The sequence below is a fragment of the Dipodomys merriami genome, unplaced genomic scaffold (genome assembly GCF_024711535.1).
Source record: "Dipodomys merriami isolate MVZ:Mamm:240054 unplaced genomic scaffold, mDipMer1.0.p SCAF_2133, whole genome shotgun sequence".
Taxonomy (NCBI): Eukaryota; Metazoa; Chordata; class Mammalia; order Rodentia; family Heteromyidae; genus Dipodomys; species Dipodomys merriami.
Genome location: NW_027203531.1, coordinates 47304 through 58680, shown reverse-complemented (window position 1 = coordinate 58680; position 11377 = coordinate 47304). Strand labels below are relative to the sequence as shown.

The 11377-nt window shown below is 38.8% G+C and overlaps 1 protein-coding gene across 1 annotated transcript; it reads left to right on the top strand.

Moving 5' to 3' along the window:
* The first annotated feature begins 612 nt into the window (after nucleotides 1–612).
* LOC138834405 (ral guanine nucleotide dissociation stimulator-like) lies at nucleotides 613–3493 on the top strand. Its single transcript, XM_070033038.1, has 4 exons — nucleotides 613–674; nucleotides 2209–2250; nucleotides 2609–2828; nucleotides 3121–3493. The coding sequence occupies exons 3-4, from the start codon at nucleotides 2631–2633 to the stop codon at nucleotides 3160–3162; spliced, it is 240 nt and encodes a 79-aa protein (XP_069889139.1). The 5' UTR covers nucleotides 613–674; nucleotides 2209–2250; nucleotides 2609–2630; the 3' UTR covers nucleotides 3163–3493.
* Nucleotides 3494–11377: the final 7884 nt, after the last annotated feature.

Sequence of the window (11377 nt, the reverse complement as noted above, 5' to 3'; positions counted from 1 at the left end):
GATTTTCCCACCGCTAAGAACTTGCCTTTTTTTCCAGATGAAAGCACACTGGGGCTTCAAAGGCAAGCAAGATTAGGAAACAAAAACCTAATAATGTCTTAGGAAGTTGATTTCAAAAATAGATGCAAGAAGCACATGACAGGCCGAGGGGACCCTGAGAGGCAAAATGATTTGTGCAGGATGAGAGGAATAGTGACAAATAAGGCCTGGATCTGACCTAGGAAGGGCTCTTTGAGGCTGAGACATGCCTGTATCTAGGCCTAGCTGAGACTATTGGGATTTGACAATGTCCACATGTGTATAAAGTGATGTGGGAGGGGAGATTTCAGCCTCCAGTTTGTCTTTGGGATGGTCTTATGTGAGCAAGCAGCTTAGATCATTGGGCTCTGAGATATGACACTACCTCACTCACAATGGAATAGAATATAGAACTCTGAGAGCCACGCAACTGTAACCTACAGTTAGCTCAAGCCAGCTCACTTGGCCTGTGGCTCAGGAACAAGAAAGATGTTCCTGTACTGTTTTCAAAGTCAAGAGACTCAGGTCTCAAGCATGGGAGGTGTGAGTGCCTCACTGTATGCTGCAGACATTCGATCAGTGCCCAACCACGAATCCAATGTCTCAGGACTTTTTATAAGAAGAAACCAAGGAAATCACAAGGAAATTCAGGCCAGGTATAATTATGACAGAAAACCTATTTAATCTCATCCTAGCCCACACTAGAAACTTCTTATGTGCTTTTGTATGTGTAGACAGAAAATATTTGCTGTGCACTTTTCAATCCACTCTACTACAATTACTCAGTTTGAAGTCTACTCTCATTTCCATGTTTCATAGATCCATTCTTTTTTACCACCTCAGTGTGACAATGAGTCCATCCAAACCCTGAATGTGCCTTATAATATATGGAGCCTGGACTCAGGCTTTCTGGAAATTCTGGTAATGGACCTTGTCCCTGCCTACCAGAAAGCTGATCCTTTCTATGTGGGAAACTTCCTCGACCACTACACAGAGTGTATGACAATGGAGCAGTTGCTGGATATTCTGAAAGTGAGTGTTCTTGGGCTGGGAAGGTGGCTCAGTGATAGAGAGCTTGCCTTGTATGCATGAGGACCTGGGTTCGATTCCTGACCACCACATAAGCAGAAAACAAGCCAGAAGTGGTGCTGTGGCTCAAGTGGTAGAGTGCTAGCATTGAGCTGAAGAGCTGAGGGACAGGGCCCTGGCCCAGAGTTCAAGCCCTGACAAACAAAAAAAGTGAGTGTTCCTAAGCCAGGCACCAGTAACTCACACCTGTAATCCTAGATACTCAGGAGACAGAGATCTGTGGTTCACGGTTCAAGGTCAGCCCTGGGAGGAAAGTCCATGATACTCCTCTCCAATAAAACACTAGAAAACCAGAAGTGGTGCTGTGGCTCAAGCTGTAGAGTGCTCCCTTTGAGCTGAAGGGCTGATGGATAGCACCCAAGCCCAGAATTCAAGCCCCATGACAAACAAAAAAAAGTTAGTGTTCCTCCTTCAAACCCAGGGCTGATGAGACCCCCTGGCAGAATAATGGAATACTAGGTATATCTCTGAGACAGTTTCACTGGGGTCTTGTCAAAGGAGCTTGGCTTGAGACAAAGAAGTGCAGTCCTTGTCTAATTCCTTAGGACTGGGCTGCCAGAATATTTCATGTGCCTCATATGCTAGTGGAGCCTTAGTAATTTGCTTGCTGAGAGACTAGGATTTAAGGAAGGAGCAAGTGGCACCCAACGTCCACGCTCACCTAGGAAATCACTATCTTTGAGACCTTTGAAGGAATATAGACAGAAGAAAGGAGGCAACTTTTACTTTAATTGGGGGCTTGAGTGCTGTCCCATTTCTAACACACTACCAATTTAGCCCCAGGTCCAATTCTGGCCTTTGGCTGGTTAACTGAAGATAAGTATATTTAGATTTTTACAAACCAGACTGGGTTCAAACTGTGATTCACATATCTCACCCTCCGGATTAGTAGGATTAGAGGCATGAGCCATTGTGCATTTATTTGGACAGATGCACATAAGCATCTTCACAGAATTACCATGAAGTTGTATAGACATATCTCCAATTTTGTCTGTCATGTTTACATTACCATGTGGGACTTAGCGAGTCCTATGTGTGTCCTGTTAGTTCAGAAAAGGAGAAGCATAGAGTTAACTTCCTTCTCTTCTCCCATTGGTACAGATCCTTCTACCATAACTGGGAAGAAGATGAACAAGTGAAGAAGTAAGTGGACGCTGGCACAAAGAGTTCTATCCTTGAAAATTTGGTATCTTTGAGGTTTCTGAATCAAACTCAACTTTCTTCTTTGCACACCAGTTGTGATTTTCACAGGGGGTTGAGGCTTGGCACTTAAGTGGATAGCAGATTACACAGTTGTGGTTGTGGTTGTGCTTTTGGAATCTCATGAATGACAGGGAGGGCTGTGTGTAGCAAGTCAGATCCAGTGGGGAAACAAATTTCTCTTCCTATTACAGGGAGAATTTTAGAGGATTATATTTGAGAAATTACTAGAAGTGGGTTGTGAGGAGCATCCTGCTTGCAGGAGTCTCTTTCCACTTCCCAAAAATCAATTTGCACACAGTCTTGTTTGTTTCATCTTCCCTATGTGGATGGACTTCTACCCTGATGATTTCTATGAGCCCAAGAACAATGACACCCTGAAAGAACTTACACAGAATGTCAAGCTCAACATGGCCTCTTCAGACCTGCTCTTCTGCTTACATATTTTTCTGGACCAGCTGGAGAAACCCATGAGACAAAGAAAAAGAGGAAGAAGTCCTTGTTTAGATGCCTCAGAGCTTGTGAGTAGGGATGGAACCTGAGTCTCTAGGGATGTGCCTGATTGGCCAAGAGCCCTTAGTACTCCCCAGCTTGGCAAAATTTCCTTTTATGGATATTCTTTGCCAGGTAATGTCTGTTCTCCTTTTGAAAGAACTTGGAAGTAGACACTCATTAGAAAAAGCCTACCTCCTCATCAGTGTTCAGTCCCAACTCAAATCCTACTGCTTCTCCCATTGGATCCTCTTGGAAGTTTAGTGACACCTTAACTACGAGGGTCTACTCAAAGACTCCTGTACCTATTTTCATTCTCAGGTTTGCATCACCGTAGAGAAGCTTCTGCAGAACTCCAGATAAAGAACCCATCAGTGATGTCGTCTATGGTGACTGATGGAGATTGCAAGCCATTGCTGATCTCCAGAAATCCTGTGAAGGTAGAGGGTATTTTTCAATTTGTAGAAAGGCCAAAGTAGGTTTTGAGTCCTGTGGACATCCCACTGATTCTGAACCCCACATGTGATGCAGGTGTATCTACACATACCACCAAGGAAGACGATACAGAATGTCTTCCATTGATGTTCACAATCCAGGTAGATCAGCTCTAAATCAGTCAAAAAATAAAAACACTTCTTGATATGATGGTTAAATGTGTGCTAATGGAAAATGACCCCAGTCTATGTTTAGGAAAACCAATAAGTGAGGTCCAAAATCTAGATTCATTTGAGGAAAGGGAATCTTTCCTCACAGAATACCAAGACCAATCTCTCCTCTTGCAAGGGATCCAATTTCCAGTTGATAAATTAGAATCTGTCCCTCCTGGACTCAGGAAGAAAATCCTGTCTTTAATGAGGAAGTAGATCCCTTTGAAGACTCTGAGGCAGAATTTCTGCCTGAAGGCAACTTAGAGGCCAATCTAGATTTTGAGATTCCTTCTCCCCTTCCTAAGAAAATCCTTATTTTTCTTTTTTTTTTCTGATTTTTGTAAAAGGTTCATTGTATTTATTTTTCTAACTTTATTAAAATGCCAATGTTTTTGACATATTCTAGAATTCATGAATCCTAAATATATTTCTTTTTAAACCTGAAAACTGAAGAATCGTGCATACCTGTTCTGGAGCGGGGGAAGCAGAGTGACAGGGGGCTGTAGAAGAGAGCCTACTGGATATAATGGGAGCTGTTAAATGCAAAAAGAGTGACTAGGAAGCCAGGCCATGCCTGTATGGGGTGATAAGGTGGCTACAAAAGGTCTAGGACATAGCAGATCAGATATCCTAGAAAGCTATTCTGTAAATTGGGACAAATACCACAATACTTACAGTGTTAAGTGGGACTCTCTTCCAATAATGAGTTCAAATCTGTATACATTTTCATTGCATTCATTTGCGTTGAGCAAATATGGAAGGAAAATTTGACTCCAATATTATAAAAAGTCTACTTTGGGCTGAAAATATTTGACAAAATATATAGGAGATATGTATACTGGAAAGTAAAAGCCATCATCAATAGAAGAAAGAAGGCTTTCATAGATGAACAAACACAAAATCAAAAAAAAATTTCCACAATTAAATCAGTTATATGTAAATACATGTTATATTCTTTATGTTATATATAGTATATTATATTATATATAAGATTCAATATGATTTTTCAAACTAAAAAGGCATTTAAAGTTTTAGAATTGAGTGTTTTTGCACAAAACATTAGTGTAAATGTTATTGGAGAAAGTAGTGATATAATTTTATTATAATCATATGAATATATATTTGTGTGTTTCTAGATATAACACTGATTATAAATAAATATTATATACATATATTTGTATATATCTGTCTATGAAGTGAATATAATGAAAGTGAATATAATGAAACTGAGTATAGTATGTATAAAAAAGTTGAGTACATGAGACTCAGACCTGTAATCCTACTGATGTAGGAAGCTGGGTTTTGAGTTTTAGTATCTCTTATCCCCAAGCCTTAGATTTTTTCAGAGGAGGCATGGGCCCTCCAGTGTAGCAAACAGAAACATATGCCATGGGATCACACTCCCTGACCCCAGAGGAAAGTCAGTAGAAATCAGGACAAGCTTCTTATCTTGACTGTGTACTCAGTTCCTGTACCAAGAAGGCCATCTTTAGAACACCAGATGGAAAGTTGGCATTCCCTCCAAAAGGTTCTAAAAAGATCCTTCTGAACGATAGTCTGATTATATTGAATTAAATCTTTTTTCCCTTCGCAAGCTGCAAACACATAGAAATATGACAAGAGCTCAATGACAAATTATCAAAGGCATGTCAAATTTTTTTAAAGGTAATAGAAATATACTCTGAGTTTATTAGGAACTGAGTGATATTTTGGTTGCTGAATTGTTGAATGCACTTCTGGGCAAAGGAGACACATACCTTGGGGGAAATTGTGTGGGGTTGGGTGTCCTCACACGGCTTCACAATAAAATGGCCATAATATCTAGGATGTCACAGCCAGCTTTGCCATGGCAGCAAGTAGGTGTCAGGCACTGATTTTGTCCTGAAATGGACTCAACAACACAAACAGGCACAAAGAATGAGAAGGAGTGACTATTATCCACCAAACTTCAGCTTAAAGAGCTGTCCTTACCAGAACTAGGATAAATTGAGCTGGAAAAGGCTGATCTCCATGTAAGGCTCCTGAGCACTAAGGACTATTGTGTGTGTGTGTGTGTGTGTGTGTGTGTGTGTGTGTGTGTGTGTGTGTGTGTGTGTGTGTGTGTGTGTGTGTGTGTGTGTGTGTGTGTGTATACTGGGGCTTGAACTCAGGGAGATGACCTTTAGCTTTTTTTAACCAAGGGTAACAGTCTACGACTTGAACCAAATTTCCATGTCTTGATTTTGAATGGTTAATTAGAGATCAAAGTTTCAGTGTTGCACATGTTCATTCTTTGTCCCTCCTTTTCAATGACACCTTTAACTTCTTTTTTTGGGGGGGTCTGGTCATGGGGCCTGAACTCTGGGCCTGGGCGCTGTCCCTCAGCTCTTCAACTCAAGGTTAGCGCTCTACCGCTTGAGCCACAGCACCACTTCCGGCTTTTTTCTTTTTGCTTATGTGGTGCTGAAGAATGGAACCCAGGTCCTCAGGCAGGCAAGACAAGTGCTCTACCACTGAGCCACCTTCCCAGCCCCCCCTTAAACTTCTGAAAGAGAGATAAATGTAAAAAAAAATGAAAAAAATGAAAGAAAATAAATATCATCTTGTTTCTGTTTCCTGGTCACTGATTATTTTTGAGATAGTGCTTCTTACTAATAAGAATTATTGGTAGAATCTGAAAATCTATTTGAGTAATAAATAGACTAGGAAAAATTTTGTCTCCTATTTTTTATCACTACATTTCTTTTTGTCTAAGTATAAATGCCAGACTTACCCTAAGGGCCTAGAATAAGCAAAATGGCTTATAGAGCTCAGATCATATCTTTCCACAGAAGATGACAGCCCCAGATAAAAAACCTGTCCACAACTTGCACAAGGAAGAGAAAGTCTGATGTCTCCTTAAATCTTAGGATCGAATACTCATGAGGAGCCCTGGGGACTGATGACAGCTTAAGGACCTAACATTTCCTGTGTCGTTCCACCATAGGAACAGTCACCAGTCTCCCATCACACTGTAGGTGCCACGCCTGACTGGTGACCTTGGCTGTGTCATGAGAACGTGCAGGAGGGCTCTGTCATGGTCATTGGAGAGTCAGTATTGCACACTAAGAGGACATTCATGAAGGTGGTAACAAGGCCTGAGTCAGGGTTTTGTCAGATCTAGATGATTTGTAACAGGCACTACTGAATTCAGGCTAAGAATGTGGATATATCATCGGGGTCTTGCACACAAATTTGTTAAGTGTTAGCTTGCAACAGTTCTGCATGAAAGCCAACAAAAGGTCATCAATGCCCTCTGAACATATTTTCATCAACATTTAGTAAGTAAAAAGCTATAAAATCAAGTTCATCATGAGGAAAAATCTGATATGAAAACCAAATTGCAGGAGCATTTACAAAAATATGTTTTTCTGTATGTATCAAATGTGACAAAATATTAAAAGTTAATGAAGCTGGGAAAGTTAAATTGATTTCTTTTTGTACTATGGTTGCAACTGTCTTTTACATTTCAAATACTTAACAAAAAGAAGGTAGGCCAAGCACCACCGGTGTCTCACACCTGTAATTCTAGCTAGTTAGAAACCTAAGATCTGAGGAAAGTGAATTGAAGTTAGACTAGTTAGGGAAAACCAGTGAAACTTTGATCTCTAATTAACCATTCAAAATCAAGACATGGAAGTTTGGTTCAAGTCGTAGACTGTCACCCTTGATTAAAACAGCTAAAGGTCAGCTCCCTGAATTCAAGCACCAGTATTCACACACACACACACACACACACACACACACAAACACACACACACACACACACATTCTCAAAAATAACCAGTGACCAGGAAACAGAAACAAGATGATATATATTTTCTTTCATTTTTGTCATTTTTTTCAGAAGTTAAAGGGGTCATAGGAAAGGAAGGACAAAGAATGAACACGTGCAACACTGGTATTTAATTGGTACTATGTTGAAAATGACCTATGCAATTTGTTTTGGGGGAAGAACGGGAAAACAGAAAAAGAGATAAAGTGAAATGGTAAAATTGTCCAAAAAAATGCACTCAGGGAATTAGAGCTGTGGCTTAATATGAGTGCCATTATTCAGCAAAAGAGCTCAGAGAGAGTGTCCAGGCCCTGGATTCAAGCCTCATTACTGACTAAAACAAAAACAAGAATAAAGAAATGTAATCATTACCACACGATTGTACCTAAAACCTCTACAGCACAATAATAAAAATAATAATGATAAAGAAGAAGATGATAATGAAGAAGAAGAAGAAGGAAGTTAAAAAAATCAAACCAGTGAGAAAAATTGAGAGAGCAAGGAAAGGACTGACCTTTCAAAAAGAAATATATCCATACCTGACTTATATGACTGTAACCTCTGTGTAACACACATTTATAATAACAATACAAAAGAAAAAACAGAAATGTAGTGCTGGAGCCATAACTCAAATGGGAGGTCAGACTAATATGTATGTGATACCAAGGTCAACCCCCTTATCGATTTCTCCTTCAAAAATGGCTCTTCTCATCACTTGTGCTTTCCCTAGCTTATGAAAAGGGGTGCAGTTAAAGAAAGAGAAAGGTAAATTGTCAGGCACAGAACTGTACTTTCAAAGAGCAGTACTCACTAGAACACATGTTTACTAGACCACTTGATGACTCCATGTTTTCTGAAATAAACAGAACTATTTGGACTTGAATACATGCTCCACTGTATACTAGATGGGGACTCAAAATTAATGAAACTCTCTGGATCTCAAATTCTTTACAGGTAAAATGAGAATAACAATACGTATCTCACAGCATTATGAGATCTGGTTGTCATCAAACATGGAGTGGTTTTATCTTTGGTGTGTGTGCAACACTCAAACACTGCTGGAAGGAGTATAAACTGGCATGATGTTTACTAAATTACTTAACAGTAATACAACATGCCTGTAATCCTACTTACAAAAGAGGCTGAGAAAAGAGGATCAAGGTTTTAAGTCTGGACAGGAAACTGGATCAGATTCATCTCCAATGATCTTTAAAAAAGCTTGAGGTGGAGTTTGGTTCAAGTGGTAGAGTGCTAGACTGGAGCATAAGCCTCAGGAACAGTGCCCAGGCACTGAGTTCAAGCCCTAGGACCAGCATAAGCACACACACATGCACAAGCACACACACACACTAAATTTTTTGTGTTCTTATCACCCTGCTTAACAATATATTTCCTCTTGCAAGCTCACCTGATTTTTTTTAAAAGGGACTTCCTGTGTAACACAGGCTGCTCCTAAACTTACAATCCTCCTGGGTAGTACAGGCATGCCTACTATAATTGCCTTCACTCAGTAACTCTATTTATAACATATTAGCAAGAAATTCATTCATACTTATGAAGATATTTGGCTTAAAGCTGTTCACAGTAATATTCTACTGTACAAAATGTAAATAATATAACTGGATATGGTACTATCCTACCGCATGGTAATACCAGCCAATACTCAGGAACCTGACACAGGAGAATAAGCAGGTGAGGAAAGCGTGGTCTACGCTGCAAAACCTGGTCTCCAACGGAAAGAAATTCTATAAATATTAATCTACTATGAAACATACAATATGTTAAATTTATATAATGTAACAAATAGATCATTGTTAATAAAAATAAAATCTTGGCAGACATTTTAAATACATACATATGCATATATATTTAAACTTGTAGAAATAAAATTTCAAGTGCTTTTATCTGCATCTTTCAGTCTACCTGTCACCTACTTATTTATTGACACATTGATTTCTGTTTAGTCTTCACAAAACACTGTTCTCTCACATAAGTACACAAAATTGTAAAACAAAAAGTACAAAACAAATATTATCATAAATACAAATGTAGTTTAATCCCTACCAAAATAATTTGGAGAAAACATACATTAAGTTAATGGCATTGTATAGTGCTCAGGAAGGGGAGTCTAGGAAAATGTAGATTGTATGTGTGTGTGTGTGTATGTGTGTGTGTGTGTGTGTGTGTGTGTGTGTGTGTGTGTGTGTGTGTCTGTCTGTCTGTCTCTCTGTGTCAGTGTGTTTTCCATGAGTAATATTGGAGTTAGAATTAAACGTATTATTCTTGTTGGTCTTTTTGCTCAAAGCTGACACTCTACCACTTGAGCCACATCTCCACTTCTGGATTTTGGTTTCTTAATTGGAGAAATATCTCAGATTTTCTGCATGGGCTGCTTTAAACCTGAATCCTCAGTTTTTGACCTCTAAAGTAGATAGGTTTTAAAATATGAGCCACTGGTGGAAAGCAACTACGTTAACATTTTTGCATGTTTGAATGAATTTTAAAGTAAGACATATATGTTACTTTTGAGAGTGACTGGAAATATTCATTAACGTTTAACAGAATTTAAAACATACAAAGCTGAGAATGGTAAGTAGCTGAGAACCAAATGGAATAAATCAAAATTACCTATGACAGTTTTCAGTCTGTGCACAGAAATAATTACATTATTGGAGCCCAAGGCCATCAGATAGCTGAGCTCCAGCTGGCTGCTATGCTCATGAGGCCAGCTGGTGCTATTCACAAGAATGTGATGTTGTTGGATGGTAGGGATCAGCTTCAAGTTAAGAACCTGAAATATTTCTATTCATCGAGAAGAGGAAACATACCAGGACAAGAAATGTGATTAAAATTGCTGAATGCAAAAACCATCCAGTTAAAGGAAGACAGAATAACTCTTTCTATATCTGAAGAGTATTCTCGCACAAAGAATCATGAGCTGAATATGGTGGTCAATGTTTGTAATCTCTGAACTTGGGAGGCTGATTTAGAAGTTAACTTGAGGCCAGCCTAACTTTTAGGCAATCAGAAGGACATATAGTAAAATGCTATCTTAAAACAACAACAACAAAAGACCCAGTGACTGGGAATGTGTTTAGTGGTAGAGTGCTGGCCTTACATGCAAGAAGCACTTGATTTGATTCCTCAGTATGTTGTAAGCAGAAAAACTGGAAGTGGTGCTGTGGCTCAATTGCCTTGAGCAAAAGAAATTCAGGGAGAGTGCACAGGCCCTGATTTCAAGCCCCAGCTCTGGCAAAATTAAAAAAAAAAACAAGTGCAAAATGCTGTTTGTTGAAATAAATATGTTGAAGAATTTTTATACTCACTAGAAAATTGTGCTGTTGGGAATTCATAATGAACTTTGTTAGGAAAAATTAAAATAAATTAATGAAATATTATCTGGCATTGGAAAGGACAAGTGAGATGTAAAAATGATTGGTGCCTATGGTTAATTGATACAACAATGTTACAGTTACACTTGCCAGATTGTGATTTTTTAAAGTATACAATCGTGGGTTTGTTCTTTTTCAAAATAATTTTACTGCCGGGCCTAGCTACTAAGGAGACTGAGAACTGTTCGAATCCAGCCTGGGCAGGAAAGTCTGTGAGACCTTTATATCCAACTAAAGGTTCAGAAAATGTGAAGTGGCACTGTTGCTTAAGTGGTAGAGTGCTAGTCTTGAGCTGAAGAGTTGAGATACAATGCTCAGACCTAGAGTTCAAGCCCCACAACTGACAAAAAATAGTAATAGTAATAATATTAATTTTATTGTTACTATTAAGGTGTTATATATAAAGGCTACCAATTCATAAGGTTTTTTCTTTGCTAAAAGAAATACATATCCATCTTCATTGCCAACAGCCAGGATTTAGCCATCTGCTTTCCAGCTGATCTCTGGGTGTAGAGGCAATGTGTAATACAAAGCAGTACAAACCAATACAAACCATTTCTGAATATAAATAATTTTTTCTCTGCACATCTTAAAAATCAATGCTGACAACATGAAATAAAAAATCCCTAAGTTTAAAACATTCTTCTAAACAAGTTAAAGAAATCCTGATAACTAGTATTTTAAGAATAATTTCAGAGAGCTTGAACTCAGGGCCTGGGTTCTGTCTCTGAGATTTACTACTCAAG

Coding starts and splice junctions, on each gene's coding strand:
- LOC138834405 (XM_070033038.1), top strand. CDS start 2,631: ATGTGGATGGACTTCTACCCTGATGATTTCTATGAGCCCAAGAACAAT. Junction 2,829..3,120: donor GTTTAGATGCCTCAGAGCTT/GTGAGTAGGGAT, acceptor TTTCATTCTCAG/GTTTGCATCACCGTAGAGAA.